Source organism: Mobula hypostoma, chromosome 3 (genome assembly GCF_963921235.1).
Source record: "Mobula hypostoma chromosome 3, sMobHyp1.1, whole genome shotgun sequence".
NCBI lineage: Eukaryota > Metazoa > Chordata > Chondrichthyes > Myliobatiformes > Myliobatidae > Mobula > Mobula hypostoma.
The window spans coordinates 41199047-41217338 of NC_086099.1; the positions used below are offsets into that span (position 1 = coordinate 41199047).

An 18292-nucleotide genomic window follows, 5' to 3' on the forward strand; every position below is an offset into this window, starting at 1 on the left:
AGGGATATTTATCAGGAGTGCTGCATACTGCAGGGCCCTTAGCATTATTAAGGACCTCACCCATCCATCCAGCATCCATTTTGACTTTCTACCATCAGGCAGGAGACTATGATTCATAAAAACAAACCAGTTTTATCCCCCAGACCTCTGAACTCCCTGCCACATCATGTTCAAAGTGTCACTGTTCTGTACCCTACAATGTTTAATATTAATGCACTTTAGTTTGTTATTTATGTGTGATTCATCTGTAGATTTTATCCTCACCTTCATTTGTGTGTTATGTGTATTACGTGTAAGTACTGCGCTTTATACACTGGATTGGAGAAAGCTTGTCTCATTTCTTTATACATCAGATGGTTATTTCTATATAGTTAAATGACAGTAAACTTAACTTGACTTGATTTAAGTGCTGGGCCAAACTAGAAAGGTTGGGATGTGTGCCGAATCGTGGTGGTGTGGTTCAGGCCCCAGAGTGGTCCAGGACCAAGGAACGACCTGATGTCTGGACGATTTAAGGGCTAGGCCAGATTAAAAAGGTTGGGTGTCAGAACCGGAGGCGAGGCAAGGGCAGGTTCAGCCCGGTCTGCTCACTGTTCCACGATGTTTACGGAGCTGCACACTAAACAGAGGCTGAGCCTGCTCCAGCTGCGGTGATACCTGGCATTAAACCAGGTGGTCTCGCAGCGTTTACTTGGCCTTTGGAGGAACTGAGATTGGGGCCTGCTCCAGCTGCAGTGACATGTGGCTTCACGTTTGCATAATACTTCAGTTCTGAAGCCACTTGCTTACTTTTGTTTGCACAATTTAAAAAAACATTCAAGACAGAATATTTAACACCACCAGTGTTTATATTTTCCAGATGCTGCATTATGGACCCATCTTGTTTTCTCAGATGGATGCAAGAGATCTCATAACCATCCTATCGCAAGGAGCGTGGAAGCTAATCCTGTTCTCCTGCCCAATACTTGTCCTTCAAAAATACCATAATTCAGTCACTATCACACAATTGTCTGTGGGAGGTTTGTGTGCAAGATAGCTGTAGTCACTGTTACAACGTAGAGAATGTGACAAACATGTTTAAAAACATTTTTATGGCTATAAAGTTCATTGAAATGTCCTAAAAAGGGACACAAAAAGCAATCTATCAATGCTAGGGCATCTTTCGTTCTGCTTGCTTCAGAATTGGATTGAATGCCATCTTAAGGGAGTTGGACAATTCCAGTTTATTTTTGGAAATTCTGCAAATGAAAGACACTGACACTAGTACAAAAACAAAGTGACAATGAAGTTGTTGGGTCTTAAAAGTCAAGATTTAGGGAATGAAACCTGCTGTTTTCTAATTACTTAAAGTCAACACATTGGCAGGCTCCCTGGGCAACAGCAATATACTGTACATTGCCCTTGCCAGCATTCATGGAATGAATACAAAATTATCCTTCTTAAAACAAGGGCAAATAGGGCCACAGTAAATCAATCACAAACAGAGCCACAAAGCCAAAATTCCAAAAACTATTCTAAATTAGATAAGTTCCAAGTAATACATCTAAACCCAAGTACAACCACCTTGTCATACTAAGTTTTCTTTCTCTGGAGAAATGCAACGAAGTTAACACCAACATTTCAAAGGGTTTTTAATAATGTGGATGCACAAAGAATGTTTCCACTTGTGGGTGGAGTGCATGATCAGAGGAGATTATTACAAAACAGTTAACAAGTTCAACAGGGATTTCAGAAGAGAATTCAATACCAAAAGGGTGTTGAGAAGGGGCAAAAGTTTAAAGGAGATGTTGCACAAGGCATGTTGTTTTTTTTTTATGCGGAGGTTGGTAGGTGTTCAAGACAGGCTAAAGGTGGAAACACATACAATAGTAGCATTTAGAAAGGTTTTTTGATAGATACGTGACTATGCAGGAAATGGAAGGGTCATGGATCCCTCCATCAAGCAACAGAGATTTAGTTTAAATTGGCATTGCGTTCAGCACAGACATTGTAGACTGAAGGATCTACTCCCAAATTGTACAGTTCACTGTAATCAGGGAGAACAACTCACAGCAACAAGATGAATACATTAAAAATGGAGGTGGACAAATATGAGGAAGAGGAGAATATAGATTATACTAATATGCAAAACATGGAGGAAGTTCAAATAAAAAATAAATGAAATTTAGCCAGAGGGTGGTAAATCTGTGGAATTCATTGCCACAACGACTGTGGAGGCCAAGTCATTAAGTATATTTAAAACAAAGGTTGATAAGTTCTTGAATAGTAATGTTATGGGAAGAAGGCAGGAGAATGGGGTTGAGAGGGATAATAAGTCAGCCATGACTGAATGGCAGAACAGATTCTGACTGGCCAGATAGACTAATTCTGCTCCTATGTTTTATATTCTTATGGAAACAGGTTTGACTGTTTAGAACAAAAGGGCTTTTTTTTTAGTGCTAAGTGATTCATATACTGCAATAATCAAATCAGTATTTTAGTACTTTAGTTCATTAAAATTGCAATTCCTGTAACCGATGATAGGCACACCCAGCAGCAGTCTTTGTACTACACATGCCAGACTAGTGCTTTAGGCATATTTTCAGACCTTCAGCTTCCCTTTGCAGTAGGAGTTTCTTTGTACGGGAAGGTGCAAAATATTTTAACACTACACCAATGACAGATATCGTATATGATTCTCTGTAAATTATAAGTTTATTATTTCAAATTCAGCACAAGGTTGCAACAAGCATTATGTTATTGTTGTGTGACATAAATAAAAATTTGCAAATCCTCTTTAAATGGTTCACTAAACTTCTTGGTACAACATTGTGCCAGGAAATAAAGAAGTTGAAATTAGATGAAGTCAAGGAGAGAAAACCCACATTATTTAGAAACATCAAGCTTGTTGGACCAAATGATCACTTTTTTTAAATAAAAATGTGAAGTATACAGAATAGATTAAGCAAATAAATACATTATACTTTAGCTAAAGAGCCAATAGCATAGTTTATTTAAAACACTTGACGCTCACCATAAATACACTAAATAATTTATGATTGTATACATTGCAACTATGTATGCATGTTACATACATCAAAGTTGCTGGTGAACGCAGCAGGCCAGGCAGCATATATTGGTGAGACCCGACGCAGACTGGGAGACCGCTTTGCTGAACATCTACGCTCTGTCCGCCAGAGAAAGCAGGATCTCCTAGTGGCCACACATTTTAATTCCACATTCCATTCCCATTCTGACATGTCTATCCACGGCCTCCTCTACTGTAAAGATGAAGCCACACTCAGGTTGGAGGAACAACACCTTATATTCCGTCTGGGTAGCCTCCAACCTGATGGCATAAACATTGACTTCTCTAACTTCCGCTAGGCCCCACCTCCCCCTCGTACCCCATCTGTTACTCTTTTTAATGCACACATTCTTTCTCTCACTCTCCTTTTTCTCCCTCTGTCCCTCTGAATATACCTCTTGCCCATCCTCTGGGTCACCCCCCCCCGTCTTTCTTCCCGGACCTCCTGTCCCATGATCCTCTCGTATCCCCTTCTGCCTATCACCTGTCCAGCTCTCGGCTCCATCCCTCCCCCTCCTGTCTTCTCCTATCATTTTGCATCTCCCCCTCCCCCTCCAGCTTTCAAATCCCTTACTCACTCTTCCTTCAGTTAGTCCTGACGAAGGGTCTCGGCCTGAAACGTCGACTGCGCCTCTTCCTATAGATGCTGCCTGGCCTGCTGCGTTCACCAGCAACTTTGATGTATGTTGCTTGAATTTCCAGCATCTGCAGAATTCCTGTTGTTTATGTATGCATGTTTGCAGGCACAATTCAAGTACTGTAAAGACAGTTACATTTTATAATATCATTGCAAAATGATAGCTATTGCATAAAGATTAGAAGGCAAGTAATTGGATTGAAAATGACCATTGTGCTGTTAATAAAGGGAAATATGTCTTGCAGCTAGATTAACATGGTTATTAAATGGCAATAAAATGGAAAGTGTCCATCCACAGAATATAAACAAGGTAAATTCCTATGCTCTATCCCTCAGAATTAGATCCAGAAATACTTATTTTTATTTTTCTCCAATGTAGTATCATGGATTCATAGTGGAATTAATACCACCACCACCAATCCAGATTCAGCAAAGACCCTACATACTACAGTTACAAGAAGTGTATTTTTTCATGTTAATAAATCAAACTGGAAATAACTAACCAGAGAAGGCAGTTTAGAAACTACAAAATTAATTATGCAAAGGACAAACAAACATACATAATACCACAGACATTAGAACTCCACGATTTGGTGAATCACTCAGTGACAAAGATAAATAACTACAATCAATCACTGTGTTCAACACTGCAAACTATTGAGTCAATGTCAACAGAATGCTACAGACTATGGCACTGTCATCTTGATAGTGCACGAGTCAGGTCACAGGACGACTGTGGAATTTTGATTCTACTGCACATGACACCAGGCAAATGTTTAAGTCATAAAGACCAATCCCTAGCATTAGTGGTCAGGAGCTGGGAGTGTCCAGCTGAAGAAACAATCTTTCCCTTCGTTATCCAGTTTCAATGGATATGTCTGCAACCATGGTACAGTGTGCTTCTGAGGCAGATTGATGCGATCAATGGAAGATGCTTTGGAATAGTTTCTTCAGCTTAGTTTAAGTAAGATTCCCAAGTAAGATTCCCAACTTACTTACTCTTGTCCGTAAAAAGCCATTTTTAATACACAAGCAGTGCAATTTGCTAGCACCGAATGGTTAAAGGCATGGTCAACCATGATCATATTGAGTGGCGCAGTAGGCTAAAAAACCAAACGGCCTACACCTGCTTCTCTAGATTTCTGCGTTACTCCAAATTTAATGCTACACTAAGTCAATGTCTTTTATAATTAAAAAAAAACAAGCGTCTATAAAAAATAGACTTTTTACACATGACAAGGTCAAAGCAAGAAACATTTTCACTTACTTTGAAGCAACCACCTGTAAATGCACAGCAAAGTTAATATACAGTGAAATATTTCATTTATAGTTCAATCTCATCTTTGAATATATTCAATAATTTTATCTTCACAGTTTTCTGGAGTAGAGAATTCCCAAGAGGCACAACCCTCAGAATTCTTCCAATTTCCATCTACAATGGATGACCCCTTTGCTCTGATATTATGCTCCCAAATTCTAGAAATCCTCACCCAGAAAGTAACCTTTCAGCACCCACTCTATCAATCTTCCTTAGAATCTTGTGCTTTAGTAAGAGCATCTCTCCTTCTTCAAATTTGGGATCCAAGGCAATATGCAGTTTCTTTCCATGTTCCCTGCATTTTCCCAGCAGTTCCCTCAAGATCATGTTGACAGTTAGCAGATCTGATCAGAAGCTAAAATTCAGGCAACACACATCAAAGTTGCTGGTGAACGCAGCAGGCCAGGCAGCATCTGTAGAAAGAGGTGCAGTCGACGTTTCAGGCCGAGACCCTTCGTCAGGGTCTTGGCCTGAAACGTCGACTGCACCTCTTCCTACAGATGCTGCCTGGCCTGCTGCGTTCACCAGCAACTTTGATGTGTGTTGCTTGAATTTCCAGCATCTGCAGAATTCCTGTTGTTTGAGCTAAAATTCAGAGCAACTCTCACCAAGGATGTGATGCAGAGCAAAGATGCCGCAGTTACTCCAGTCAATACTGCTTCTCACGAGGGACTCTATTGTTGTTACATTAACTTATGGGAATGCACCTTTCTTTCAGCACAAGGAAAGCAGCTAATGTATCTCATTAGAAGAGGAATTCATATATTTAGTGGCTTGAGGTGGAATTCCATCTTTTCCATAGATTTTCCATTTGCTCAGCCATTAAATGGCTTAGACCATTCTTACAGAAACATCTGCATGATGCAAGGATCCGTTTCATTTGCAAGGACTCTGATACCATAAGATATAGCAGCAGAACTTGGTCATTCGGCTCAGCTTTGCTGAGTGTTGACTGTATACTGTCATGTTTTCACAAGACTAATACACTGTGTGGCAATCTAGTTAGGTCAGAGATGGGTCTCTTTGGAGCACAACTCTGAGCAATGATCTACCTACAGCTTCATTTGCTTTGTCTATGCAAGTGCACTTTCCATTGTGGACTGATATCGAGGAAAACACATTGTGCCAAGTTAGTCCCAATACCTTCTAGATAACCTCATACATGTGTCTAGTGTTGCCTGTATTTGATGATACCTGTGCATAAAGGCAACCAATAATCACTGGTGTAGTGGTTGAACTACAAGCTGTCACTGGTTGAGCTTTCTTTTTACAGATAGGCTTGTGGTGATTATAGACAACATACAGTGGATTTGGTTAATTCGGCCATCAGTTAATCAGGACAGCCTCTTATTTGGCACAACTTAAAGAACAAAAACTAAATCAAGAAAATAGCCAGGATTCCCTTTGTTTAATTGGGACACTACCACTTATTTGGTGCAGGAGACCATTGCCAAGCAGTTTCTAAATAGCGTCAGTTGCATGCACTTGTGCAACCTTTAGACACACCATGCTTACAGTGAACTTTTTTTTTTAAAAAAAGAGCATGTTGCATGTGTTTATGTTCAAAAATTTGCAATTTTTGTCACTGCTGGTTGGAGAGAATTCACAACCGTTTTGCTCACTACCGTTTCCAATTTGGTGCTGCTGGAAACAGCCAGAAGTGAAAATAAAATAAAACAATTTCACTACTTCAGCAATTTAGGAACTATAAAGAAATTGAAGGCATCAGCAATCGTATTGAATATTACAATAAAATGAAGATTTGGATGATGCAATCATTGATAGTATTGTATGAAGGCAATCATTATTTGCTTGAATTTCCAGCATCTGCAGAATTCCTGTTGTTTGCGTTTAAATTCACTACTGCGAAGCCTCTTCCAGTGATGCCTACACCGAAGAAGTTTAGATCCTCTCTTCAAAGGGAGTTCAGTGAAACCATCTCTCACTGCTTCCCATCTGTAATTTCTTCGGCTCTTTAACTTTTCGACCACACTTTGACTCAGACTCGCTATCACAGCCATACATCCTTTCTTGGAACGTGCCTCCGTCGCCAACTTACTCCAGTTGGCTTTAGGATTCATTTCCAAGCCTCTCAATTTGGACCTTCTGACGATCCCAGGTACTCACATTTTATTGACTCTGCCTCTCGCTGCTTCTCCCGTCAAGCTCTGAAGGCCCTTTTGCCTATCACCTGTCCAGCTCTTGGCTCCATTCCTCCCCCTCCTGTCTTCTCCTATCATTTTGGATCTCCCCCTCCCCCTCCAACTTTCAAATCCCTTACTCACTTTTCCTTCAGTTAGTCCTGACGAAGGGTCTCGGCCTGAAACGTCAACTGCACCTCTTCCTAGAGATGCTGCCTGGCCTGCTGCGTTCACCAGCAACTTTTATGTGTGTTGCTTGAATTTCCAGCATCTGCAGAATTCCTGTTGTTTGCATTACCTACACTAGGTGTCTCTGCTGATTTTGTTCATTTATAACCAAGAGAACACGGCAGTGTATGCTGGATGAATCAATACTGTTTTATATTAATGTAGTAGTATTCATAGTGTTCTAGTTTGTTCTGCATTTAATTTAAATACATAACTTGTTATTCAGTTAAACTGTAGTTTGTCTTTATTATACCTTTTTAGCTAGTCCCATGAAACTTTGGCATCCACTTAAATTGGGCCTAAAATGTACTGGTCTGCATGTGTCCTAATTAACTAATTCCCTGTGTTGTCAAAGTTGGGAAAAAACTAAGTGCAGACATCCCACCTCTCCCGGAAGGTCCGGGAGTGTCCCGCTAATTAATAGTGGCTCCCTGATGCCCGCAAATTATATACAATGTTCTGGAAATTGATTTTTTTTTTGAGAGCGAGCGTGAGAGAGCGAGCGCAAGAGAGAGAGCGCGAGAGCGAGAAAGTGAGCGCGAGTGAGAGCAACCAATAGCGAGAGAGAACGAGAAAATAAGCACGAGAGAGAGAGAGAGAGAGAGAGAGCACGCTAGAGCAAGAGCGTTCCAAAAAAAAGTCAGAGTGGCAGAGTGTTCCAAAAACAGAAAATATAAAACGTACGTCACCCCAGACTACACTAGAGTGTACCCCTGCCTAATAGCGGTCAGCACATTACTGAAGGTAGTAACTATTGACTAAACAGCAGTGTCAGGTATGACAAGGTACCAGAATTATATTACATAATTTATCTAGTTCATGATGTGTACAATTTCCAATTTGCCAATTATACATACTATACCTACAAATACTAAACATTTTCAACAGAATTGAGTCATCCACTCAATATTTACTTTCTCCCTCTACAGACACTAACCAGACCTGTTAAGCATCTCTTGTACACAATTCCATTTAGCATCTGTAATTCAGCTCAAAATTATGCAGGAAGCCACAATGGCCGCTTGTGCTTAAAATGCAAGTCCAGCTAGCTAAAACCTCACTCACCCAGTGCTCCCAGGAACCAGGCACTGCAGAAGCAATATTACATCCTCTGAGGGACAGCCCAGGCTGACACCTTATCTTTCAACATAATGAAGTGGCATCTGTCCAGTCCAATACATGCCAGGTAGGAGGGTTTTGCTGTTTATTAAATTTCTAAAACAATACAATGTCAAGACATTGATAGGAATATTAGAAAAACTGACATAGAACAAACTACTGGCAAATGGACATGAGAATCAGTGGAGAATCAATTGAACAGAGAGATGCAGTGACTAGTGGGGTACCGCAAGGCTCAGTGCTGGAACCCCAGTTGTTTACAATATATATTAATGACTTAGATGAGAGAATTAAATGCAGCATCTCCAAGTTTGCAAATGACACGAAGCTGGGCGGCAGTGTTAGCTGTGAGGAGGATGCTAAGAGGATGCAGGGTGACTTGGATAGGTTAGGTGAGTGGGCAAATTCATGGCAGATGCAATTTAATGTGGATAAATGTGAGGTTATCCACTTTGGTGACAAGAACAGAAAAACAGATTATGATCTGAATGGTGGCCGATTAGGAAAAAGGGAGGTGCAACGAGACCTGGGTGTCATTATACACCAGTCATTGAAAGTGGGCATGCAGGTACAGCAGGCGGTAAAAAAGGCGAATGGTATGCTGGCATTCATAGCAAGAGGGTTCACATACAGGAGCAGGGAGGTACTACTGCAGTTGTACAAGGCCTTGGTGAGACCACACCTGGAGTATTGTGTGCAGTTTTGGTCCCCTAATCTGAGGAAAGACATCCTTGCCATAGAGGGAGTACAAAGAAGGTTCATCAGATTGATTCCTGGGATGGCAGGACTTTCGTATGATGAAAAACTGGATCGACTAGGCTTATACCCTCTGGAATTTAGAAGCTTGAGGGGGGGATCTTATTGAAACGTATAAAATCCTAAAGGGATTGGACAGGCTAGATGCAGGAAGATTGTTCGCGATGTTGGGGAAGTCCAGAACGAGGGGTCACAGTTTGAGGATAAAGATGAAGCCTTTCAGGACCGAGATGAGGAAAAACTTCTTCACATAGAGAGTGGTGAATCTGTGGAATTCTCTGCCACAGGAAACAGTTGAGGCCAGTTCATTGGCTATATTTAAGAGGGAGTTAGATATGGCCCTTGTGGCTAAAGGGATCAGGGGGTATGGAGAGAAGGCAGGTACAGGGTTGTGAGTTGGATGATCAGCCACGATCATACTGAATGGCGGTGCAGGCTCGAAGGGCCAAATGGCCTACTCCTGCACTTATTTTCTATGTTTCTATCACAGCAATGATATTTGACTGGGAAAACTGCAACTTTTGGAATTAAACCCCAAAGAAACTGAGTACAGAATCAATGAAGAGCTAAGTGTCTGAACAGTGTATCATTGCCCTAAAATTAAATTTTGACATCACCTAGGAAAACACTGTAGGAAGAGATAGCCACATAGAAAACATTGATAGCTTGCAGAGGTAACAACACAGGTACATAAAAACAGAATACATTGAAATGTGATGCTGCAATTAAAGAGGCAAAAAGAACCAAATGAAACCTATACATAACAGGATTCTGGAGGTGATGTGTGGGGGGTTGTGTATTTGAACGTGTAAAAGTAAGATGTCAACCTTGAAACAACAGCCTGCCTTTTAGCCTATTGAATTTGCTAACCAGGCTAATTCACTAACCGCTAATTAATAGTGAACATAATTCACTAACCAGGCTAATTGTTACTCATTTATGACCTTTTCAGTTGCATGCAGGGATAGATAACAGATAAAAGATTTAATTTTAATTCAGAAGAAAGCAGGTGCCCTTATAACCCTTCATTTACTTCACTATTTAAAAAGATGAAGGTTCTGATTTAATCTTAACCTCAGTTCCACTGCAGACCAAAAATCCACTTTATCTCAGCCCAGAACACAGGTGACAGGTGACTTGGCCTCTGTTGAGATGAAGTATAACATTCTAAAGACTCAAGACTTCCATAAATTCCTCATTTCCAATTTGGATAGGTAATCCCCTGTTTAGAATGTCTGCTCCCAACTCTCAATCCCACCCCCCCACCCCCAAACAAACTGTAAACATCAAGTCTTCTCTAATCTTACGTGACAACTCTAGGTATTCTGGTTTCATCCCACATCCAAAGACATACTGATTGTCAGGTTAGTTACGACTGTCAATTATCCCTCGTGCAGATAGTGAGTGCAAAAATAAAGATATCAGATGGTAGGAAACTAATGAGCACATGTAGAAGGAGGATTTGAATTGTTCCGTGAGCCAGAACAAACTCCATGGGGGACAGAAAATGTTTTAATGTAATTATCTTATTCTTCTAAAACTCACTGAGTAAAGCTCCAATCTTTCCTAATAAGTAAACCTCCTAATCTGAAGAATTAACATACTGAACTTATTGCAAACTGCCTCTAATGCAGATACATTCATCATTAAAAATATTCCAGAACTATGCAGTTTTCCATGTGCATTCTTAGCATTGTCATATACTTACAACACAAATTTATCCTCTTTCCAATAAACAATGTTCCCATTTGCCTTGCAAACAGCTTGCACACAGCACACAGATCGAGCATTTCCTTTGTATCAAAAAATTCTGTTATCAGTCAGCATTTAAACAATATTCTGCTTTTCCTATCCAGGCAGATACCTCAATTTGTTACATTATATACTTCAGCTGCAAATTTTTGCCTAGTTACTGAGCTTTTTTTCACAACATGATTTCTCTTGTGGTATTCCAGCCTGCAATTTCTAGAAAGATGGGTATTGAGGAACAATGCTTTCAAATGGCATTGCGTTTAAAGCGAGACCTTTAGTGTGTAATTACAGAGATCATGAATTGGATTTTAATTGAATTGACTTTATTTCTTACATCCTTCACATACATGAGTAAACATCTTTGTTACGTCTCCATCTGAATGTGCAATCATAGAAATTTATAATAATTTATAATAAATAGGCAACATAATATAGAGTACACTCAAATCAGCATGAGTTCAGCAGTCTGATGGCCTGGTGGAAGAAGCTGTCCAGGAGCTTGATGATCCTGGCTTGTATGCTGCGGTACCTCTTCCCAAATGGTAGCAGCTGGAATAGATTGTGGTTGGGATGGCTTAGGTCCCCAGTGATCCTTTTTACACACCTGTCCTTACGTCCTGAACCATGGGAAGTTCACAACTATAGATGCACTGGGTTGTCCACACCACTCTCTGCAGACTCCTGCGATTGAGGGAAGTACAGTTCCCGTACCAGGCAGTGATACAGCCAGTCTGGATGCTCTCAATTGTGCCCCTGTAGAAAGTTTTTAGGATTTGGGGGCCCCATACCAAACTTCCTCACATCTGGTGTGTGCAGACCACGCAAGGTCCTCGGTGATGTGGATGCCGAGAAACAACAATAGTAATCTTGAAAAGGATGATGATGAGGATGGTATCCGAGAAACATTTACAATACCATGATGAGGCCAAACTCAAGTTGAAAGATGAACACCTCATGTTCCTTCTGGGTAACTTTCAACCTGATGGCATGAACCTCAATTTTTCTCACTTCCAGTAATTTCTCCCCAACCCTCCTTCTCTTTTCTCATTCCCTGTTCTGGTTATGCTCTCACAGTTTCTCTTCTCACCAGCCTATTATCTCCCTCTAGTTCCTCTCCTCTGCCTTTCTTCCATGATCCACTGTCCTTTCCCATTAGATTCCTTCTTCAGCCCTTTACTTCCTCCATTTATCACTTCCCACCTTCAGAATCAGGTTTTATATCACCGACATATGTCATGAAATATGTTGTTTTGCAGTAGCAGTACACAATAGACTATACATTACAAGAAAAAAGTAGTACAAAATTAGCAAAATAATGAGGTAGTGTATGTGGCTTCACTGCCTATTCAGGAATTGATGACAAAATGGCACTGATAAGTGGCAACTCTTGGCGTGCACCCTTTTATCTTTTTACTTCAATCTCTAACAGACCACCCCCAACCAGGTCTAACCTGTTACCTGCCAGTTTGTACTCCTTCCCCTTCTCCCAACCTTCTTATTCTGGTTTCTTCCCCATTTCCTTCCAGTCATAATGAAGGACCGAGACCTGAAGCATCAACTGTTTATGTTGCTCCATTGATGCTGCCTGACTCGCTGAGTTCCTCCAAAATTTAGTGTGATCATAAGACCAGAATTAGGCTACTTGGCCCATTGAGTCTGCTCTACCATTTCATCATGGCTGATCTATTTTTCCTCTCAGCCAGCCCTAATCTCCTGCCTTTTCCCCATATCTGCTTATGCCCTGACCAATCAAGAATCTATCACATTCTGCCTTAAACACAAAGACTTGAACTCCACAGCTGCCTGTGGCAAAAAATTCCACAAATTCACCACTCTCTGCCTAAAGAGATTCCTTCTCACCATTCTACAAGATCACCCCTCTATTCTGAGGCTGTGTCCTGTGGTCTTAGACTCTCCCCACCATAGGAAACATTCTTTCCATATCCACTAACAAGGCCTTTCACCATTTGATAGGTTTCAATGAGGTCACCCCTCATTCTTATGAATTCCAGTGAATAAAGCCCAGATCCATCAAACGCTCTTCATATGATAAGTCATTATATCTTGGAATCATGTTCGTGAACCTCCTTGGAACCTTTTCCAGTTTCAGTACATCCTTTCAAAGATAATTGCCCAAACCTGCTCACAATACTCCAACTGAGTCCTCACCAGTGCTTTATAAAGTCTCAACCTAACATCCTTGCTTTTATATTCTGGTCCTCTTGAAGTGAATGCTAATATTGTATTTGCCTTCCTCACCACAGACGCTACCTGCAAATTAACCTTTAGGGAATCCTGCACAAGGACTCCCAAGTCACTTTTTAAATCTCAGTTTTTTTTTGTATTTTCTGTCCGTTTAGAAAACAGTTAACCCTTTCATTTCTTGTACCAAAGTGCATGATCATACACTTCCCAACACTATTCCATTTGCCATTTCTTTGTCCCTTCTCCTAATTTAAGTCCTTCTGTAGCCTACTTCCTGAAAATTACCTGACCCCCAACACCTACCTTCATATCATCTGCAAACTCTGCAGCAAAGCTATCAGTTCCATTATCAAAATCATTGACATACAAGATAAAAAAAAGAATCGGTCTCAACACAGACCCCTGTGGAACACCACTAGTCACTGGCAGCCAGCCAGAAACTGCCCCTTTATTCCCACTCCTTGCCACTTGCCAACCAGCCACTATTTTATTCATGCTAGGATCTTTCCTGTAATACCATGGGCTCATAGCTTGTTAAGCAGCCTCATGTGTGGCACCTTGTCAAATGCCTTCTGAGAATCCAGTTACACAACATTAACCAATTCTCCTTTGTCTATCCTGCCACCTCATCCTTAATAAAGGGCTCCAACATCTTCCCAACCACTGAGGCCAGACTAACAGGCCTATAATTTCCTTTCTTTTACCCCTCTCCCTTCTTGAAGAGTAGAGTGACATTTGCAATTTTCCGGTCATCCAGAGTCATGCCAGAATCTAGTGATTCTTTAAAAATCATTACTAATGCCTCCACTATCTCTTCAGCCACCTCTTACAGAACTCTGACATGTACAACATCTGGTCCAGGTGACTTATCTACATTCAGACCTTATGGTTTCCCCAAGAACCTTCTCTCAAGTTTTGGTAACTGCACACACTTCATGACCCCTGACACCTGGAATTTCCACCATACTACTAGTGTCTTCCACAGTGAAGACAGATGCAAAATACTTATTCAGTTCATCTGCCATTTCATTGGCCCCCTCTAGCATCATCTTCCAGTGGTCCAATATCTACTCTTGCCTCTCGTTTACACTATGAATCTGAAGAAACTCTTTAATATTATTGGCTGGCTTACTTTTGGATTCCATCTTCACCTTCTCAGTAGTCTTCTGTTGGTTTTTAAAAGCTTCCCAATCCTCTAACTTCCCACTAATTTTTGCTCTATTATATGCCCTCTCTTTGGCCTTGACTTCTCTTGTTAGCCACAGTTATGTCATCTTTCCTTTGGAATACTTCCTCTTTGGAATGCACATACCCTGCGCCTTCCAAATTGCTTCCAGAAATTCCAGCCATTGCTGCACTGCTATCATCCCTGCCACTGTTCTCTTCCAATCAATTCTGGCCAACTCCTCTCTCTTGTATCTCTGTAATTCTCTTTACTCCATGTGACATCAGTCTTGGAGCTTTTTAAGCACAGCACCAGGAATTATCATTTCAAATCTACACCAGCATCTCAGGTCACTCCTAATTCTACCCCTTCAGGAAAATATTGCTATTAACTTGATTGTTTTACTCAACTATCATGAATTGGAATTACCCAGATTAACTTTGGTACTAACATAATATAGGATCTTGCACAAATTATGCCATTTATGATGATACACTAAATGGCAATGAAGACTTAACTAGCACATTTTCTCAAATTACAAAAATTCTTTTAAATTAATCTCTCTTCCACCATACAGAATAAAACACAAGCATGTTAGGGTGTATTTTGAAGATAGGTTTCTGCTTTTGGTCTCCTTTAATACATCTCAGAACAGATAGCCTACAAAATCTTCCAAATCAAACACATGCAGAAGATGGTTTATCAGATAAGAATTTTCAAAGCAAAGGCATTTTTTTCCCCCCATAAGCTCTGGCAGCATTTATTTCTGTCTGCGTGTTTGTATTTTTAAATGGCATCTTGGTTTCAATTAGTTTCAACTTTTATTAATATGATATCATAGTCTTAGGATTGCCAGTGAATATCTGAAAATCACAGCTATGCATGTTCTAATCCTTTAAAAAAACTTCGACCCAATTGCTGGGGCAAAAAAAAACCTTTTTTTCTGTTCATTTTCACATTTATTTCAAAGCAATCATTTAAAAAAGGCTTATTGTGTCAAGATCCTGTTTGTTTTGTTTTTGTGTGTGTTTTTATTGAAGATAGCCATAAATGAAAAACTACACCTAACACTATGCTAAGTGCATTAACAAATGTTTTATTTTCATAGCGCTTAACGACTCGCCAGCTTTGCTCGTCCTAGGTACTTCCGACTACTTGTGAGCTACCTTATTGCGAATGGCAACCGACGAGACCAGTGAAAACCTCGAGGTCAGGCTGCCAATGACTTCGTGTCTAAATAAATATGCTCGACATAATCACGATTCATCTTCCACCGATTCTGTCTTATTCATATGGACAGTTAGTTTTAAAGAGAATCAGAACAACGAATAGAACAATGCAGTGCCGTTTCGATTTTATTTTTTATCCAGATAATTTAAGGTGTCAGCGCATAACTAATTACAAGCTCAAAATGAAATGCAGGTTGATATTCAAGTGAAATACGTTTACGATCCTCAATCTTCCACTTCTCAAACAGCAATTGGGATCATTCTAGCAATAACATATGTTAGTGATGTATACGAAAACCGCATTCTGATGGAACCTCGGTTTAGGTCTGCTTTAAATCGTTAGAAAGCTCGTTATAATGAAACCAGCAAAGCACCGCCGCAATTTAAACCAATGATTCGTTAAATGACCGAAAATTAATTTGTCACAACAAGTGAATTCTCATTCATTCACACCACTTACTGCTGGCCACAACAGCCAGACAACTTGTACCAAAAGATTAGCTGCAGCTTTTAACTGCGGAGACTGATGACAGACTAAACAAGCTGGAAGCAAAGAAACATACCAGAAAATCCATCTGGGCTCCCGACTTCGAAGTCCGAACTACTGCTGTCTTCCTTTTTTGTGTGTATTTGATATATGAATTATGCTGTACGCAAAGTTCTGCTCACAGCTCCCGGAGGTAGAACAGACAGCTGCTGGGATCTGCCTGCAAAACTCGTTCCCCTTGCCTGCGCACAGACGCCACAGACTTCCTCGCCTGTACTTTATCCCTAGCGGCTGAAATGTTGAAGTTAACCCTTCAAAAGCCACGCCCTTATTACGTAAAGTTGTCAGCTGATCGCAGCCGTAAGCCTGTTTTCTTCAACAACGCCGGAAGTCTGGCGCGAACCCTGTAAATTGGTGAAACCACGTGCTCTGAGGAGTGCTGAGGAAATCGGCTTTGCGATGCTCTTTACACCGGGGGACATTTATAAATGCCTGTGGGAATTGCATTACAGATGTTTAAAAATTCTGTTTGGAAAAAAGTACTGCAGACGCTGGAAATATGACATTTAAAACTTAAAATGCTGGAAGCACTCCATAGGTCAGGCTGCATCTGTGGAAAGGGTAGCAGAGTTAATGGATCCATCTGAACAGTGGAAGTGATTGATGCGGGGACAATAACCATTTAAAAGACTTGGTAGGAAAGGTTACATTGATAGGAAAGGTTTATGGGCCAAAAGGGACAAATGGAACTCACGTAGATGGGTATTCTGGTTGGTATGAACGTGCTGGGTGGAAAGGTGTGATTGTGATTAAAGACCCTCTGACTAAATTATGCCTTGCAGTTATTAAAGACAGTGTTGCATGTTTTTGATGCTGTAGTGTAGTAGATTCCAGTCAATTGAAGCACATCGGGACCTGTACATTTTTGCCTGATAAAGCAGCTGGCCCAATTAGTTAAAGTTTCATGGAAATAGTTTTAAAAAGGTATAAAAAGAGCCAAACCATGTAACAAATTATGTATTTAAATGAAATACAGAACAAATTAGAACATAAACAGTAGTACTACAGTGGTATAAAACTGCGTATTAGCTCCTAATAGTTATCGACAGAGGAATTCATCCTGTGTACACATAAACAAAGTAAAAAATCAGCACGGTCACCTGGAGCAGATAATGGACTGCCTTCATACAGTGCTAAAACAATTGCATCCTCCAAATCTTCATTTTCATTGTAATATCCAAGAAGATTGTTGATACCTTCAACTTCTTCATAGTTCCTAACTTGTTGAAGTAGTGAAATCATTTCATTTTCACTCCCGGCTGTTTCTGGCATCTCCAAGCCTGGATGCTTGGAAGCGCAATGAACAAAAATTATGAATTCTCTCACTGCTTATTCCTTGCCAACTATCAGTGACAAAAATCACCACTTTTTGAAAACAAACACACGCAACTGAAGCTATTTTTTAAAAACTGATCACTCTTAAGAATGGTGTAGTATCTAAAAACCACACTATTGTGCGCGACTGATGCTAGTTGGAACCTGTTCGGTAACAGTCACCTGTCCCAATTAAGTGGCATAATGTCCCAAATAAACAAAATGAATCCAGGCTATTTTCTCGATTAGTTTTTTGATCTTTAAAACTTGTCCCAAATAAGCAGTTGCCCCAAATTAACTGATGGGCCAATTTACCAGAATCCATTGTACTTGATTTAATGCATTGGACAGATCTTCTATTAGAAGTGTATCAGTATGATTATTACTGTATCCCAAAAACATTAATATTTTAAAGCAAACACGAGGAATTCTGCAGATGCTGGAAATTCAAGCAACACACATCAAAGTTGCTGGTGAACGCAGCACGTCGGGCAGCATCTCTAGGAAGAGGTACAGTCGACGTTTCAGGCCGAGACCCTTCATCATATTTTAAAGCAGTCATGCACTTGAAACATTATAGCTGACATCTCCAAAATAGTTGCATAACTTGCTGAGGATTGCTGGCATTTTCTGTTTTTGTAAGCATGTAATTACAGTATGTTACTTCATTTGGGTGGTTCTTAGATGGTGCACTAGATTGAGGTTATGCATCATGGGAAAAAGACAATGCAGCAGAAACTTCAGAACTGGCTGGAGAGGTAAACAAACAATATTTTTTATGATTATGTCACTTAATAAAGCAATACAACAAGAC

The 18292-nt window shown here is 40.3% G+C and overlaps 1 protein-coding gene across 1 annotated transcript in view; it reads right to left on the reverse strand.

Annotated features, from left to right (window-relative positions):
- Window positions 1-16365, reverse strand: part of LOC134343948 (ADP-ribosylation factor-like protein 15) — a 278874-nt gene extending 262509 nt beyond the window's left edge. The window contains exon 1 of the mRNA XM_063042915.1: window positions 16181-16365. Coding sequence (XP_062898985.1) covers window positions 16181-16192 — 12 coding nt within the window. The 5' untranslated portion in view covers window positions 16193-16365. The remainder of the gene's footprint in view (window positions 1-16180) is intronic.
- Between the last annotated feature and the right edge of the window lie 1927 nt (window positions 16366-18292).